Source organism: Plecotus auritus (genome assembly GCF_963455305.1).
Source record: "Plecotus auritus genome assembly, chromosome: 2".
Classification (NCBI taxonomy): domain Eukaryota; kingdom Metazoa; phylum Chordata; class Mammalia; order Chiroptera; family Vespertilionidae; genus Plecotus; species Plecotus auritus.
In genome coordinates this window covers 169,737,902-169,757,512 of record NC_137771.1, presented here as the reverse complement: position 1 = coordinate 169,757,512, position 19,611 = coordinate 169,737,902, and the positions used below count along the sequence as shown (strand labels likewise).

Below are 19,611 nucleotides of genomic sequence, written 5' to 3'. Positions count from 1 at the left end.
TTGACTTGTCTCTCTCACATTGATGCTCCCCTCTCTCTCTCTTTCCTCCTTTCTCTCCCTCCCTCACTGCCTCCCTCCCTTCCTCCCTTCTACTCTCTCTAAAAATCAATGTGAGGATTAACAACAACAAAAAATAGCAGTTAGAACCCTAGATTAGCCAATAAAAAGCCTATTAACCCTGTTCTGTAAGTGAAATTTTTGAATAAGGGCATTATTCTTTTTCTTAGAATAAAGTTTAGAGACATGCACCCCACTCCAAATAATTATATCATTTGCTACTGCTTACATACAAACCTTCACAAATTTTAATTTGAAGATAAAATGGAACCAGTGAGGAAAAAATTATATCCTATTTAGAAATCTAAAACATGTCTCCTATAGACTAATAAGTATATCATACCCACTAGTGATAATGAATAGAACTTATTCTAAGGTTAAGGTTACCAGGAAAATATCTATAATAATAAAAGGGTAATATGCTAATTAGACCAGGTATCCTTCCTTCCGGACAAAGCCACAGCAGGCGAGGGCTGAGGCAGAGGCGGCAGAGGCCCCTGGCCACAGCAGCGGTGGGCGGGGGCCGGGGCCAAGGCCCTTGCATGAATTTCGTGCATCTAGTTTTTAATAAAAATATTTGTTAATGAAAAAATTTCTGTATAGAAAGTGAAGGAGTTATCCTAAATCTGTTAATGTATTATTCATAGGACACAGCAAATTACCACAATTTATCATACTGATTACAATAATTAACAGTCTAAGACATTGTTGAAGGGGTAAAAAAAATAATATGCACTGTTTTCTAATAGAGTTTCTCCAATTAACCTCAACTCCCACTTCCTCTTCCAATTATACTGGCCTTTCAGGGTTATAAAATATTTAGTGTCTTCTAATAACATAAATAGCTGGTGATTACTTTGACTTTCTTTGCATGGATGACACATGAAAATAGAGAACAAAGGCATGACAGTTACTAAAGGACATACTGCTGGCTAAAGCAGTGATCAAATTACCCACAGGATTAAATGGGAAGCATCTAATAGTTACAATAAATACCATTTAAATCATGAAGTAATTGTCAAGAGATTCCTGGAAACAACAAAACCTAACACCGCATGCTCACTGTATATTTACTAGACATAGATCATGTAATTCAATCACCAATTCTACCCAACACATGTCTCACTAGTGAGTGACCCATTAGGAAATCCAGGGATGAAATATCACTGGTAGCTTTTATAGAATATTCTATCTATAAAACATTTTATAATAATTTATTGGGCAGTTAATGGTAATCAGAGCAGATTTGGCTATTGACCCAAACACAGACAGGCCTAGGAGTTTAAAACAAGACAACACTTAAGTGACAGGAAAAAGTAAACCCTTAAGAACTAGAAAGTGCTACTGCTAAGAATTCATAAACCAGTGACAGACTTACTATTTTTTAGGAAATATGTTTGGAAATAATCCTTTCGACATTTATATTTCTGAAGGAAATATACCCTCACATGTAATGTTTAATCAGGCAAATTAAAATGTAGTACCTACAAAATAAACATCATAATCTCTATATAATAGAATAATTGCATGTTGTTAAAAAAAAGCAAGATAATGTAATGATGAGCACATATTGAAAAGGGACCATCTATTGGTATGGAGTCTTGAAAAAAGACATCTGAGTTTGCTGATTTTTATCAATCATGATACAAAAAAGAGAGGGAGGGAAGGAAGGAGGGAAGGAGAGGAAGAGAGAGAGAGAAAGAGAGAGAGAGAGAGACTTGGGATGTCTCAGAGAAGGAGAGCCTGGTGATGCAGGGGAGGAGCCTTTTCTGAAAACCCTCCATGGCCATGCAGCTCCCGTAGCTTCAGTTTATACTCATTATAAATCTCCCAGTTTTGGTTTCTTAGGTATCTAAATTGTGGGAAGGGAAGAGGAAATCTTGGTCATTGGAAAAATAAAATTTTTATTGTGATTAAATTTTGTTGATGGAGCTATAAATAATTCATCTTCTAGTGGGTAATTGAAAATGTCTATCAAAATAAATAATGCACACTGTTTGACCCAGCAATTCCAGATCTAGGAATTTATCCTGCAAGTCCAAGTATATAAAACAGAATCACTGAAATATTGTTTGTAGCATGAAAATATTAAAACCAAGCTAAATGTCTACCAATAGGGGGTTGGTTGTTAAAAATTTATCAAACATCCAAACAAAGGTTCATTATACAACCATTAAAAATGAATTAACTTTATATGTACTGATATTAAGGACATCTAAGATATGTAAGTAAAAAAGGTACAAGTGTTGCCGAAACCGGTTTGGCTCAGTAGATAGAGCGTCGGCCTGTGGACTGAAAGGTCCCAGGTTCGATTCCGGTCAAGGGCACGTAACTTGGTTGCGGGCACATCCCCAGTGGGAGGTGTGCAGGAGGCAGCTGATCGATGTTTCTCTCTCATCGATGTTTCTAACTCTCTATCCCTCTCCCTTCCTCTCTGTAAAAAATCAATAAAATATATTAAAAAAAAAAGTTATTTAAAAAAAAAAAGGTACAAGTGTTATATTTTTTAAAAGGATACACATACATTTGCAAATGTATAGAATTCTCTGGGCAAATACCCAAGAAACTGAGCTTCAGGGTTGCCTCTAGAGAGGAAAGTGGGGGCACAGGAAGATAGACATTTTTCATTGCATACCCTTTATCTACTATTTGAATTTGAGGTGTTTTTTTTAACTATGTGTATATCTTGCCTATTTGACAAAATAAAAAGGGAAATTTCATTGGTAATAAAATAGAGACTTGGTAGCTCATCCAACTCCCCTTCATGCAAAATTGTTAGCTCACTGACTCATCAATGATGTCTGCACTTGGGAGCCACATAGCCCAGTCTTGGTGCAGGAGCCTTGACATAAACATTCCCATTTCATTTACTAGAATTCCTTTTATACACAGGAAAAATATGCTGTGATGTATATTACTTCAGAGGCCAGTAATAAAAAAGTGAGTATTTCCATTCAATTCTCTTACTCTTGATGTTTGCTTCATATATATATATATATATATATATATATATATATACATATATATATATATATATATATGGCTAATATGCTAAGTGTCCGACCATCTGATTGAGCTATGATGGGCACTGACCACCAGGGGGCAGATGCTTAATGCAGGAGATGCCTAGCTGCAGTGACTTGGCAGTGGTGGTTCTTGGGTGACACACCCTGAAACCAGAGAGAAGGGAGCCCGATTCCTCGTGAGGCTGTGCGATTCCACCTTTGGCCGTGGGTTATGTTGTTGCTGGGGCACTGTCGGCCCTGAATCTGGTTTACTGCACACTTGCGTTTGTGTTCCACACCCTGTATGACAGCAACTTTGCAGAGTGCCCTCTCGCACTCTGGGACCCCTTGGGGGATGTCGGAGAGCAGGTTTTGGCCTGATACCCACAGGCCAGGCCAAGGGACCCTACCTGCCAGAGGGATGCCACTCACTCTGCAGACACCCTTCGAGCCACAGCGGCACCCCAGGTGCGGCCAGCTGGGGAGGGACCATGGGAGGTTGGCTCCAGAGCATTTCCAGCCCGTCTTCCCCAGTCCCTCCCTGCTGGCCACCTTCTAATTAATTTCCTTTCAATGTGCATAAATCCATGCACCAGGTCATTAGTCTATATATACGTATAAAAGGCTAATATGCTAAGTGTCCGGCTGGTGCTGCCATGGTGTGCACAGAGAAATGGCACCATGGACCTGGCACCCACAAAGCAACACTCTGCTTCCCCCAAGTGGGACACAGGCCCTGCCTGCCACCACCCCAGAACGACACCCCACCAAATCGCAGCCGATGCTGCAAAATGTGCCCCCAAAATGGTGGGTGTGGGTGCTGGGTAATGATGTCACATGGCAATGCCTGCCTTCCTCTCCCTAGCACCTAGCCTCCTTGCAGTTTCTTCAGCCCAGGATCACGACTTGCTTTATAGGCAGGTGGAAACATTTCACACCTGTGAAACGTTTTCCCGTGCCTCATCTCATATGATCCTCACAGAAGTCCTGGAGTACATATATAGGAGACTCGGCGGAATCCTATTTTCTTTTCATTAGCCAGAAAACGGAGATTTAGAAAGCTTAAAAACTTGACCCGACTGAAAAGAAGTAAGAAATGGTGGACCTTGAAAATGACTTCAGGTTTTCTCACTGTGCAGAACAGAGTCAAACACTGTTGCAGTTAAATATTTTATCCTTTGTTCTCCCTGCATGATCTACAATAATAATATGCTTCGTGTTGATATTTACTGCTGTGTTGCTGACAATTACCTGAAAGAGAAGTTGGGGTGCTTCACTGGGCTGGAGAAACTTGAGCTAAATCAGAAAGCAGGTCTAATTAAGCAAGTTTCTCTATCCTATCTAATAAAGAGGGAATATACTAATTGACTGTCACACCCTCACAAAGATGGAGGTGCCCACGGCCAATAAGGAGGGAATATGTTAATTGACTGCCACACCCTCAAAGATGGCAGCGCCCACAGCCACAAGATGGCGGCACCCAGTCCCCTCAGCCCTGCCAGGGAAGAAGGCGTGTGGCACAGCCGGGCCTGTCCTCAGGCAGATCTGGCTGCTTCGCATGCCTGCCTCCAGAGCCCCCCAGTTCCCTCAGCGCCCCAGCCACCCAGAGCCAGCCCAAGGCACAGGCAAGCCTCGGATGTCAGCTGCCCAGCTGCCCAGGGCAGGCCCGAGGCATAGGCAAGCCTCAGATGGTGGCTGCCCAGCCACCCAGGGCCACCCAAGTCTCAGGTAACCAGGGCTGGCCAAGGCTTGCACTTCCGGCAGTGGCAGTAGCAGAGGTGTGATGGGGTGTTGCCTTCCCCTGATTGCTGGGTCACCTCCCACCCCTGAGGGCTCCGGGACTGTGAGAGGGGGCAGGCCAGGCTGAGGGACCGCCTTCCAGTGCATGGATTTTCATGCACTGGGCCTCTAGTATATATATAAAGCTCTCGCTGGCACCAATCACATGCATGTGTTTTGATCTGTTATTGTCAATCGTGAATTTGGTTGACGCTTCTATTATAGAGAAAGGGCGAATAGCGATATTAAAATATTTCTTCTAATTAATTTCCTTTCAATGTGCACGAATTCGTGCACTGGGCCACTAGTATTACTACAAAAATGATAAGCAAGCCCTAGCCGGTTTGGCTCAGTGGATAGAGTATCGGCCTGAGGACTGAAGGGTCCGGGGATTGATTCCGGTCAAGGGTACAAAAATTGGTTGCAGGTTTCCTGGCCCTGGCTGGGGTGCATGCAGGAGGCAACCAATCGATGTGTCTATCTCATGTTTATGTTTTAATCTGTCTTTCTCTCTCCCTTCCACTCTCCCTAATAATCAATGGAAAAATATCCTCGGGTGAGGATTAACAAAACAAAACAAAAAAGGATGAGTAAAAGGTTATTTTACACTCTATAGATATGCTGAAATCACTTCTTATTGTAGAAACTAAAGAATCAAAGTAATTTGCACAGGAAAGGGTTAAATTGGGATCTCCATAAGCAGAATGGGGGAAGGTGGCTGTCAGGACTGATTTAAAATATTCCTCCCCAGTGTTCTGGGGAATGCCGAAAGTAGAAGCTGATTATTAAGAGCCTGAATTTGACTTCCATTTGAGTTTGCAGTTTAGAGCCTGATACAGTGTCTTTATACACTGGTTTGGCAGATCTAGTGGGTGAATGTCATCTATTAAAAGTCAGGCAGACAAGATAATTTCCTGCTCGTCAGAGAGGGTTCAAACTACATGATCATTAAATATTTCTATGACTTTCTATAGTACTCATACTAAAATTATAACAGACTGCCTTTCAATTAAAAAGCCAAGGTAATTTAGCAGAACAAACACAATGCTGTTGTAGAGTTCTTTCAAAGAAACTAACAAAATTCACAGGCCCATAATTTAAATTTTAAAAACACAAAGTCCTGTGTAGCACAAAATACAGTTACAAAGGATGTGTTTCAAGAACATTAATTGGATCATAACCCTGAACATCTGGTCCCCCAACCCTGCTCCCAATGACAAACCAAATTATTAAACTTTAGGGAAATAAAACTATGTATAAATACATTTTTTAACCAAAATATTCAAACCTTAGATGAGTAGCGGTTATAAAACAAATCACAACATTTCAGATAAGAACTATTTCTACTCAACATCTAATGAGATTCTCAAGATATCATCAATAACAAGAACAATTTCAAATCTTGGATTTACATAATTTTGAAAACATCTTTTAAAATACTTTCAAATATATTATCATATTTTATCATCCTATCAACTCTTTGAGGCAGGTAAGGTGTTTTACAGATGAACTGACCAAAGTTCTGAAGGTCAAAAGGACTTATTTAGAAACAATGTGAGTTAGCAGTGGTAAAAATAATGTAATTAAGGCCTACAGAATCTAGCATGTTTTCCACCAAGCAATTGTGGAAAACAAACAAGGCTTGGTATTTCTTTTACTCAGTGGTATTGACACAGCAGGCATGCTCCTCAAATCTGTATTCAGCACAAAGCTGGAAGTGACTGCACATAAGACAGATGACAGAAATAAAAAATAGAACACCAAAAGGTTACAAAGAAAGAGATGAACTTTAATCATGATAAATGCAAAATGAGTCCAAAAATTATTGCTTAGGCATATAACAGGGAAAACTTTAGCTTAAGTCATTCTTCAAAATCATTTATCAGGAGCCTATTATATGTAAGCCACTCTACTAGAACAATTAATAGGACATACTCTGTCCTCAAATCACTCCGAATCTAAAGAAATATGATAGATGCCTATTGGCTCAGCAGCCATTTACATGCACAAGAAGAGTTTAGGAGATAATTATTCTTCATTCTCTTAGAAAAAGCAATGTCTAATCATGAGAAATAAGAGCCTCCTAATATTAAGTGCTGAGTGCAGCAGGAAAGGTGTGCTGAACTCTAGCAGTACATTTTGAGAAGGACAATGACAAGCAATGGTAGGATTAGAAGAGAGTGACTATGCTGGTCAGTGGTGTAGAATCCAAGTCCAATGAGAAAGAGTTGTAAGAACTGGGGGATGGTTAGATTAAAAGGCTAAGGCCAGACATGATAAATGTCTTCAAATGTTTTGAGGGCCATTAATGGAAGAGGGAGGGAGCTGGCTTGCTCTGTGGAAGCCGTGTTGTTCCACATCAGTTATCTCAATAGGAGGAAGAATTTCCCAGGACTTAGAGCTGACTAACAACAGAACTGGTAATGTGCTTTCTCTTTGGGGAGGTATTCAAATTGCAGTGTGATGAAGATCTATCTGGATGGTAATGAAAGAGATACACTGATACGTTTATGGGATGATAAGTTATAGCAGATGATGACCAGGATTCATTTAAGTAGATCAATAACAAAATTAAAAGATGTAGGTAAGAGAGCTTAACTAGAATATTAGAAACAAAAACCTTATAGGTGCTTCTTGATAGATAAGAATAATAGAGAATTTGTTTGTGGTTTTATTAAAAAGCATTATAAATAAGAAATAAGGATTACAAAATAACAATACATTTTTATTATGAATTATTAACAATTAGAATCAAGAAGTTTCCCTAAAGAGTAGGTTTATAATATTAGTATTCTTTATTATATAAACTTTTATTCTTGCGTATATTGATTGATTTTTATTTTATGATAAAGTTAGGAAAATAACTGGGAATTATATTAGACCTTTACTAAAAATATTTCTACAATCTAAACTTGGTATTGCAAATCCTTTTGGAAATAAAGACATACCTATAAAGAGAAAGAGTAAACACCCACATTGTTAACTACATAGCCTTTCTTCATAGATTTTGAGCATGTGGAACACACAGAATACATATGTATGCATATACACACATACCAATACACATTCCTGTATCACTGAGCTGTGCCTCTCTTTTCAGCCTCATATTTTCTTCCTAAAAATGACTGCTGTGGCCTTCATAATCTTCTGTAATTAAAATATGCAGTGCATCAAACTGTGGCTCCAAAAGAGGATGGGCATATTTTGCTGCAATATTCAGCAGTGGAGATGATTTTCTTTCTTTGTGTTATTAATTTGTGGTGTCCCTTGTTTAGCCTCTTTGTTGACACAGGCTAGTCCTCCAAAGGTTGATGGTTATGTTTAGAGTCTCTCAGGGCTAGAAGTGATTATCTCGAAGGAACCAGGCACAACTAATAATCCATTGTAACAATGGTCCCAGAATAGAGACTAGTGTGAAATCAGATATCGTAGATAAAGGTTTAATCAGTAACTTTCAAGCTCCCAAAGAATTACTTAAGGTTCTGAAGAAGGCGATGTACTGTTAAATCACGAAACACTGATAACCTGGTCAAGCCCTCTACCTTCAGGAAATAGAGATTCTGCCTGGAAAATGATTGTTCTTGACAATCTCATGGATAAACCAACAATATATGGTCTTCCACAATAGGCCCTTTGAGCATTTCATGACATTTAAGATTTTTCACAAATTCATTTTCTTCTTTTAATCTATGTTCTATTTTTTCACTCTTGATCAATCATGAACATGAGTAGTAATCATTTTTAGTTCATAAAAAGTGAAAATAATTAAGTCATTTCTAGTCTTCTTAATATCCCTAATTTATCCTTTAATACCCCTAATTTCCTTAATAATATGCATTTCTTTCATCATGTTCATCATTCTTTTCTGAATTTTCTTTTTTTAAAATAATTCTGTTTTCTAATATGTTTTTAATGATTTTAAAGAAAGAGGAAAGGAGAGAGAGAGAGAGAAACATCAATGTAAGAGAGAAACATCGTTTGGTTGCCTCCCATACGTACCCCATCTGGGGATCAAACCAGCAACCTGGACATGTGCCCTGATCGGGAATCGAACTGGCAACCCTTCAGTGTATAGAACGACACTCAACCGAGACACACCGGCCAGGGCCTGAATTTTCTTATTTACCACCCTTTTTGGCAATTATGTTTTTACTTCTTTACATGCTAATTAAAATGGGACATAATTATCTTAATAAATGCAAAATACATGAAAATATATTAAGAGACTAAAGCTCTCCCTTATTTATGTCACATGCCTTCAGTACAACCAAATATGTTTTCTTTCTTCAAATATCTCTTGAAGTCAGCTTTGTAGTCAGGTATCACTCTCAAGGGGCTCATGTCTAGCTAATTATCCCCCTTATTCCCCTCCCACTATCTGTTTCTGACATCACCATCATGGCATTCTAGTAACTTGAATTAGAGGAAAAACGTCTCCCAAGGCAACTTCTGTTAAACACCCAAATTATATTGTTTCAGCAAACTCAACACCAAAGTGCTAACATTTTTCAAAATGCCATTTTCAAAGTATTCATCTGTTCTGTGAAAAATGACTGAGTTGTGGCTAACAGGGCTAGAGACATCAAGTTCTCAGATAAGGTGAATAATGTATTTTCATAATTTTGTTCATGGCATAGCTTCAAGGTTTTGAAACTTGCATTATCTAATCATGAGTTTATTTATTTTCCCTATTGTAGATGCTTCAATTAATAAAGATATAATGCAATTTTAAATGTTAAGTTTCCTTAAGGAAATAAAAGCATATTGCTGATAGCCTACAAGAAGATGTGTGCAAGCAAGTACATGTAGCAAAACAGTATGCCTTTACACAACTGAAATGATCCAGTTTTCTTCTGTATGGCACAATAATGTCAAGATCAGTGGATTACAAAAAGATTGCATTAGAAGGTTTTAGTAGTAGTAGCACTTACAACACATGGGTTGAACAAAATTAACTAGCTTTTAGTTTATTATGTCAACTGTTATAATTAATGCATATATTTTCAAGTGCTTTTCATGTAAATTCTTCTGATATAGAAAAAGCAGTAACAGAAATACTAAGTTTGCTAGAAATGGGGAATAGGGCTAGATATTTTCCTGATTAAAAAAAGAATGACTGTGGTAAAAAAAAAAAAAAAAAAAGAAAGAAAGAAAGAAAAGAAACATGAATTTGCCATTACTGACTTTAAATAGCTCCAAGGTCTAACTTTGTCTATAATTAGGTCTAATAGTAAGTTCCTTTTCGTGAAACCTCTTTTACTTAAGAGGAATGAGATCAGATTTTTACAAAGGCGGTAAGAGTATCTGTGACAGATTTATTCAAATGCTCCACTGTTCCATTAAAATGTGCCCTTTTGCCTTCCTACAGCTAGTGCTAAATAACAGAGTGGGCATGATTGCTGACTACTACTTGCAATAAGTCATATCTACTGAGATTCAAAATGGAGATAATATATACATTGCATTCATTCATTCACTCATTCATTCCTCAGGGCTTGTGGTAGGTACTGTGGTAGGAGTTTTAAGGTCAGAATTTATAAGGCACAAGTTCATACTTCACATTTTTAGAGGAGATAAAACATACACTCAAGTAACTATTAAGTGGTATCAGGAAAGTGAAAAAAAAATACTATAATCAAGAGAAGGAATGTGAACAAATCTAGTCCTTAACCCAGTGTATGTATAAAATATAAATATAAAAAATATTGAAACTGCATCTTTCAGGAGTATCTAAGTGACATTCAAAAACTGACTTGCAGTTGAAAACAACAGTAGAATTTATAAATTCAGTAGTTGTTAAGATGGCCACATCAAACTCAACCTTTCAATCATGGTCTTGATTTAATTTAGAATTCTGTTTTCCTTTCTGTCCAACATAATTATTTTCAGGGACAAATTGGGAAAACAGTCGTGACCAGGTTCAGTTACATCAATTTTCATTTAAGATTAAAAAAGATGTATTGTTTTCAAATATATACTTTTTTTCTGATTATAAAAGTATGTTCATTATACAAATCCCAGACCCCCCAAAAAGGAGGTAAAAAGTTAAATTCATTCCTACTGCCTCCATCCAGAGATAAAACTGTTAATTTATGTTAATTAGAAAATACATATAATTTAATGAATGTACTATCTTATAATGAATATTTTACACTTAATTCAAGGGAAAGAAATCTGTTCGTTGGGTACTCATGACCATGTTCTTGTAAAATCTAACAGATGCATACTTGACATACAATATCACACAAAAATCTGAGCATAATGCCATGAATAAGAAAAGTTATAAACCAAAACTGTTCCACCAGAATGTTGTACAACTGCTAAACTATGAAATTATACCAGAATAAAATAAAATTATGGCCCAGAATACTTCCCCAAATTGCTCAAAACCCTAAAGCAGGAATGTTAATGTATAAAAAGTACATAATATCCAAATATGATTACTCTGGACACTGGGCTTTATAGGCAAAGCGATAAACATTACAGAGGATTCCCAGGGTGGTATAGAGCAGAGGTTTCAAACCTGCCCTCTCAGCAGTCTTTCTGTCTCAGTAAGTTTTTCATGGTGCTCCAAAGCCAAAAGAAACAGCTAACAGTTGTGTTAATTACACAGTTAGAGCCAAACAATTTAAAGAATATATATGTCCTAATAGTTTAGTAGCTATTTTAAAAAATAATACCCAAATATTGAAATAAATATGTTTTTTATTTCATCCTTAAATAACCACAGTTACCTACTGATGGGATGTGTGCTTCTGATGGGCACTGTACAACTTCTCAAATCTTAGAAATAGATTGACACCACCACTCTCATTTCCTGTTCCACACTGATTTTTGGCAGTATTTGCCTTCTATCACAGCAACCGCAGAAAACCTAACTTTGCCAAGACATCATCAAAAATAACGTAGCAGGATCCATGCTGAAAGTGGAAACTGCCTGGAACCAGAGGCTCGCACAGTGTCTGGCAGATGTGGAATATCTGTTTCCTTTGGAAATTTAAAATAGCCCGTGTTGCCTTGTGAGTTTGCTGTGGCACTTCAGGGCAGCTCGCTTGGCACAGTTTGGTAATCATGGCTATAGGACAACTGTATCCTGTTGCCCTATTATTACCATGAAAGTGGTAGGAACTCCCAAATAAATGAGTGCCTTGGAAAGATTTGCCCCCCACCCCCTGCCTTACATGTCAAGTGTTGGTCCTTTTATTACAGACAGTATAAGTCCAAATTGGGATGCATAGTATTCCTCAATTATCTGTAGACAAGGAGCCCTCCTCTCATGGAGTCCCAGGGAAAATGCATGCCACTGGGTAATAGGTGGCTACAGAGCCACTTTCAGACTATTCACTCCTACCCTTATAAGTGCTTGGTATAACAAATAACCCTACAATCCTACAATCTACCTTTACAACAAATAATCCTACAGTTAAACACATAATCCAACAGGTGGCCGAATATTAATTGCAAATGAAGTAAAAAATATAGTAGTCCCCCCTTATCTGTGGGTTTGCTTTCTGCAGTTTCAGTTACCCAAGGTCAACCTTAGTCTGAAAATATTAAATGAAAATTCCAGATATAAATAATTTGTAAGTTTTAAATTGCACACTTTTCTGAGTAGGGTGATGAAATCTCTCATTGTCACCTCCCCAAACTCCATCCGGCTTGGGACATGAATCATCCCTTTGCCCACACATCCACAATGCATATGATGCATATGCTACCTGCCCAGTACTCACTGAGTAGTCTCTGTTACCAGATCAACTGTCATGGTAGCTCAGGGATTGTGCCAGTATCCCTTATTTTACTTAATAATGGTCCAAAAGCACAAAAGATTCTGCAATTAGAATATGCCAAATAGAAGCCATAAAGAGCTTTCTTTAAGTGAAAAGATACTTACATATAGGAAAAAAAACATAGTATATCTAGGGTTTGGTACTCTCTGGACAAAAGGCATTCACTGGAGATCTTGGAACATATTCCCCATGGATAAGAAGGACTAGTGCATGCATCTCAATCTTTGGTTAAAGTGGAAAAAAAAAAAGGAACAGAATCCTTTGATTTATAAAATAATTTGTCATAGTAATTTTAAAAAATGTTTTAATTAATTTCAGAGAGGAAGGGAAAGGGAGAGATAGAAACATCAATGATGAGAGAGAATCATTGATCAGCTGCCTCCTGCACACCCCCACTAGGGATCAAGCCCGCAACCTGGGCATGTGCCCTTACTGGGAATCAAACTGTGACTTTTGGTTGAAGGTAACAGGTTGAAGCTCAACCACAGAGCCACACTAGCTGGGCTGTCATAGTAATTTTATAAAGATCCTGTGGTAGGCAGAACAATGTCCCCCCAATCCTAACCCAAAATATACTTATGTCTTAATCCCTGGAATCCATGAACATGTTATCTTTGGAATTAAGGTTACTAATCAGCTGACTTTAAAATTGGAAGACTACTATGTGTCTCTCTGCCTAAACCGGTTTGGCTAAGTGGATAGAGCGTCGGCCTGCGGACTGAAGAGTCCCAGCTTCGATTCCGGTCAAGGGCATGTACCTTGGTTGCGGGCACATACCCGGTGGGGAGTGTGCAGGAGGCAGCTGATTGATGTTTCTCTCTCATCAATGTTTCTAACTCTCTATCCCTCTCCCTTCCTCTCTGTAAAAAATCAATAAAATATATATTAAAAAATAAATAAATAAATAAAATTGGAAGACTATCCTAGATTATCTGGATGGGCTCAATGCAATCACAAGGATCCTTAGAAGTGGAAGAGGGAGACGGAAGATGAGAGTTCAGAGGAAGATGTGGCTTTGGAAGAGAGGCACAGATGATACAACGTGGGAAGGATGTAACAGGCTGTTCTGGGCTTTAAAGATGGAGGAAGGGAGCCACAAGCCAAGGAATGTGATAGAAAAGGCAAGGAAACGATTCTTCCTGAGTCGGCCCACACTTTCATTTTAGCCTAAGGAGATCCAAACTGGACCTCTAACGTATAGAAATGTAAGGTAAGTTTGTGTTGGTTTAAGCCACTACCTTTGTGGTAACTTATTACAGCAGCCACAGAGAACTATCACAGACCCCCAATGATACTAATAACAACAATAAAAACAACAACTATAAATGTTTCAGGTCAATTGGATGAGCTAAGTAAGCTGCCTCTAATATACTTCCAATAGATATTTCCAGTAAGTTTTGTTTTGTATTGATGATGTAATTATACTAAATATAAAATAAATTATAGTTGCTGGCTCAAAGGATTTTACTGGAGTGTACTACAAACATCATAGCTTTTTGCCTTTGTTCATTTTCTTTACTGTTGTACAATGATGTAATGGCTATAAAGAAGATAAAAATCTTTGTATTATGCACTGATATGAATGTTAAAAGCATATAAGCTTTTCCATGTTATACAGCTTGGGTTAAAGATAATACTTCTTTTTCATATGTAAAATACAAGTAAAAATATTTTTAGTTATTTATTGAGCTTTTTTTAGATGGGATAATGGTTTGATGGCTGGCAAGGGAGACCTTTTTGTATATTAAACAATTACTTATAGAAAGCAAGAAAAAGTCCTACTGTCAAAATATACATACTCCTATGAACTAAAAATATTTATTCAAGGTTCAAAAGTAAGTGTTTACCTGTGGTTAAAGGCAAGTGTGTGATGCTGTTCAAACAGGTGAGGGTGAACCACGTGGATGATAGTGTAGCCCCAGAAAACAGGAGGAGAAGAATTAATTTCAGCATACCCCTGATAAAATCTGCAAACCTAAAAAAACACAAAAAACACACACAACAGTCTATAAATCCTAGCTGAATTTTAAAAATACTGTTTAAATCTATGATACACTTTTATTTAAGGACTAGGAGCCCAGTGCATGAAATTCATGCACAGGTAGGGTCCCTAGGCCTGGCTGGTGATCAGGGCCGATCGGGGCCTTCCTTCAGCCGGGGCCTTCCTTCCCACGGCTGCTGGCTGGGCCTTTCTTCGTTCCATGCTGCCCCCTGGTGGTCAGCACGCATCATAGCAAGCAACTGAACTCCTGGTTGAACTCCCGAGGGGACACTTTCCATATTAGCCTTTTATATATATAGAAGATAGATAATTTCTTAAAGAAATTTCCATACATTCTTTTAAAAGCAAGTTTTAAATTTTTTAACTGATACATTTTGTGTGTGTATGTGCGCGCGCGTGTGTGCATAAGTGATAAATGTTACTTCGTGATAAATAATTTTTTTCTCTTACCAAACTCACAAAAGGAGATCTCTGTTCAGGATCTATAACTCACAGGATGGATTCTGAGCTTTTAAATACCACTTTTACTTTCTTTATATTTTTTCTTTAATTGCTAAATATCCTCTAATGAGTACATATTGTTCTAGTTTTAGAAAACAGGCTAACTTGTTGACATAAACTTGTAGAGATGGCTTTCCCAAAATTCAGACTAAGAGAACAAATTCTAATGCTTACACTAGAGTCTATGGTCCTATATGACCTGGTCTCTGCCTCCACCCTCCCTTTGCTTTACTATGCTCCAGCTGTACAGGCCTGTTTCTGTTTCTCATACATGCAACATTGTTTCCCCCAGCAGTGACCTGTCCTGTCTGCCTGGAATGCTGGTACTCCCGTTCTTCACATGACTTACTCCCGCCTCTTCCCCAGGTCATTCAGGTGTCAGTTCAATAAGGCTCATTTAAAACACCTCCCTTGGCCACCTCTTTATTTTCTTCCTATCATTTACCTCTATTGTAATTCCTCCTGTTTTTGCATTTGTTTTCTGTCTTTCTTGTCAGACTATAAGCTTTGTGAGAGCAAGAACATGGCTCTGGAACAGTGAATACTATTGTTTAAACCTTGTGACTACTGTTTCCTAGCATTTTAAGTTCTTAAAATCCCTGCTTTTCCCTCTGAGTTAATGTGAAACTAAAAGGCATCTGGTAAGAGATGCTTATCATTTTGTTATGACCAAAACCTTTTCCATTTGTTAATTGCTTTTCCTCATCTGCTGACTAACTGTTGCCTGTACAGGCACAATCCTCTGGCTGAGCCAACATACAACTTTCTCTGTCCTTCAGAATTGTTTCCATCGCAGAAAAACAGATCCCACCCTAAATATGGCTTTTACCATGTTTTCTCTTTGAAGCTTTAAAAATGAATTTAGTTTCTGTTGTAATTATGTGTCCATCCCTATCAACACTTTCAATACTATCTTTTGTATTGCAGTTATTTGGCATGATATGGTTAATCATGACTGTAAGCATTATCGAGACTTAAATAACTTCCTCTGAGAGCTGATGCCATCTTTTGGTAGGAAAAATGACTGCACCTTTGCCCAGTGACAGGTTTGTTCTCAGCTATGAAAGTTCACAGACAGACAATTTTGATCTCGAAAATTCTAAAAAAAGGTTCCACAGCTTGATAGAAATGTCCCTCAAGAAAATCTAAAAATCACACATGTTTCTGATATATATTTTTGGTATGCTGCCTGAACATATTGTCAGATAGGCAGGTGGCCAGGTATGAGAGAATAGAAGAGTTCTGGTACAACCAGAGCTGAGTGAAGTTGAACTGGGAGACAGTTTCCCAGGGCCAGATGACCCAAGAACAAACTGACCACTGGGATCTGCTCTTTTTTGGAGACCTAGACCTTTCAAATGGGCTAATACTATCAAAGTATACTGCTAGGACCAAAGTAGTACATTTAGGAGTGGCCTTTGCCAACATAAATATAAAATAATCATCCAAAGCACTCATGTCTATAAGGAGACTGCAATCTAGGGGTCCCAAAAATTGGTGTTATAAATGTAATTTTAAAATTTATTTAAGGTCTAGGACAGCCGTGGGCAAACTACGGCCCGAGGGCCGGATCCGGCTGTTCTATCCGGTTCTCTTGCTCTCCCCTCCGCTCCTTTACTTTGAATTTATATTAGTTCACACAAACACTCCATCCATGCTTTTGTTCTGGCCCTCCGGTCCAGTTTAAGAACCCATTGTGGCCCTCGAGTCAAAAAGTTTGCCCACTCCTGGTCTAGGAGATACATATAATTGATTTCAGATCCCAGGGTAAGGGTAGTACTTTATAGAACTTCCACTTCAACATATTAAAAACAAAAATGTTCTCATTCTCATTTTCCCCTTAATTCTATTTCTATAGAGTTAAAATGAAAGGTTAATGAAAGAAAATAAAGAGAAAGGAGAATGTGAGATGTCATTTCTAATATATGTATAATGGTTCCCTCTAACCTATTCGGTGCTCAGAATAGAATTTGGTAAATGATGACTCACTCTAATTGGCTTGGAGATTTAATTAGAATAATTAGGTGTGATTTTTGTCAATTGTGATAGGTCAATGCATTTCAGTATCAATGTAGTGATTTGCTACAAATAGCTATCTTCTGGATTTTATTCTTATATTTTCTTAACTTATAAAAACCTCATAAAGTGATTTAGAAATTAGTATCAAATTATTCTTTCATTATCCAAGAAACACTTTGCAAACTTTAAGATCTAGATAGCCCTAGCTGGTTTGGCTCAGTGAATAGACCGCCAGCCTGTGGACCAAAGGGTCCCAGGTTCAATTCTCGTCAAGGGCACGTATCTTGGTTGCAGTCTCCTCCTCGGCCCGGGGCCCTAGTTGGAGTTCATGAAGGGGGCAACCAATCGATGTATTTCTCTCACATCGATGTTTTTCTCTGTCTTTCCCTCTCTCTTCTACTCTCCCTAATAATCAATGGAAAAACATCCTCGAGTGAGGATTAACAAACAAACAAACAAACAAACAAACAAACAAAAGATTTAGATATAATATTATCCTGTGTCAATTATGCTTTAGTGTTTAGATATTGAGGTGATTTACCCATCTTATTTATCTCCCCAAATATGTAATTAGATTCTTCCTTTCCTGGTAAAGTTGATTGCCTAATTTTGTTTCTGATTAAATAGGGTAAAATTATTTGGGAAGTGAATGAATATCATCTCTTTGGAAAGACCAAGAGTAGTCTTATAGGCCGTCACATACATGAGTGACATTTTCATTCTTTCCTTTTTTTAGAATAAATGAAACTTTTTCCCTCTCCTGACTCATTCTAAAAATGTGTTGTCATAATGTGTTAAGATCATAGGCAGTTTGATGAAACTGGAAGTCTTTATGGACATTTTTAACCAAAATGGAATAACCATTGAGATACATGCCAAAAAAAAACAGAAGTAAATATATGCTAATCAGGACAGTGCCTTTTCATGGAAAGTTCTAGACATGCTCTTACAAATGATTGTTTTCAATTCTCGATAACTATCCATTTGCCTCTATTACACTATCACCTTTGGGTTCCATTTGTAGATGTTGTTCTCTAATAACATGGCAAGAGGCAGCTCAATTACACTGGAAATACATCGCCAGTCTACAAAAACATTTCAGGACGGACCACTCTTGAGGTTTCTTCTAGCAGCAAATTCTCCCTACTGTATGTCCACTTTCTTGTAGTCCCCTTCTCTGACCTTTGCCTATTTTACTTTTCCTTAAATTTTAAGGTTTATTTAGGGGAGCTGATTATCCCTTTGGGCTTTTTGTTTGTTGGTTTCTGGCTACTCACATGTTTAACATAAAATGTTCTTACCTTGCCATAGCTATTCCAACAACACAGCCCCCAACAATGGACCAAAATCCAATCCAGCCAGCATCTACCTGTTAAGAAAATGGCAGACACATTAAACATAAGACCATCATGTTGCAATTTAGAAGGCTTGAAAAAAAATCCTCTATAATCAATATTAATAGCTAAATGACAATAAATCTAGGAAATGCCATTTAAGAAAATGAATCAAATGAAGGGATTTGTGTGTGACTACGTAATACAAATGTATCTCAGTAAATATATCCTCCATTAACTTATCAGTGTCACATCATATAATCAATGTCACAACAAATATTTTTAAAATATATTCTACATGCCTAGCATTTTAATAGAAACCCTTAAGAAAATAGGAAAAGGACAAAAGATGGTCACTGATGGAAAGAAGTTTAAAAATAGCCAACATACAGGCAACTACTAGGAAATAATTAAGTGCTAAACACCTAGCAACAACTAAAAATGTATTAACAGAACACAAAAGGGGGAGACAATGTAGGTTTGAGGGTTGAGCACCTGGGGAGACTGGATAGAGCAAGAGAATTTGAGCTGAGTTTCAACTGTATAGCTCAGTCAGCTCTTGAGAAAACATTTCTGGCCCTGCCATGTACTAGCTTTGTGACCCTGGGAAAATTATATTACACCTTCTTAACTATAAAATAGACTAAATGAGATAATTTATGTATAGATCTTAGATCAGTGGTTGGCACAGAGGAAATGCTCAATAAAAGTTAGAGCTGTCATCATTACCTGATGATGCTTCTCTATCTACCTAATGTCTTAATCGCTTTCCTACCTTCATGGCCAAACTTATTCAGAGCAATCTACAAATGCTGCCTTTATTTGCTCATCATGCCTGTATCTTAAACTCTTATTATGACTTGGCTTCTGTCTCAACTCACACTCTAAGTTTCAGTTTTCTCACTAGTAGGTGGGGATGATAAAGATTTTTTTTTTTAGAATTAAATAAGCTAATAAATGTAAAATGCTTGGTACATGTTAGCAGTTGTTACCACTGAAATCCCTGTGTCCCTAACAATAAAGACGTATTCTGTCTCCTATTTCCCCTTCCCACATCCACCACACTTGCTTATCTTATTTCCCACTCTAGACTCTTGTAATAGCATCTGGAATGGTCTCCACAA

At 37.7% G+C, this 19,611-nt stretch overlaps 1 protein-coding gene across 3 annotated transcripts in view; it reads right to left on the bottom strand.

The window, feature by feature from the left end:
- Window positions 1-19,611, bottom strand: part of SLC49A4 (solute carrier family 49 member 4) — an 83,011-nt gene that overhangs the window by 24,552 nt on the left and 38,848 nt on the right. For all 3 annotated transcript variants that reach the window (XR_013959912.1, XM_080655727.1, XM_080655728.1), the window contains exons 6-7: window positions 18,455-18,522; window positions 14,479-14,606 (exon numbers count right to left, since the gene is read on the bottom strand). Coding sequence is in view for 2 of the 3 variants with exons in the window: in XM_080655727.1 (XP_080511853.1) it covers window positions 14,479-14,606; window positions 18,455-18,522 (196 nt within the window). In the remaining variant the exon portion in view is untranslated. The remainder of the gene's footprint in view (window positions 1-14,478; window positions 14,607-18,454; window positions 18,523-19,611) is intronic.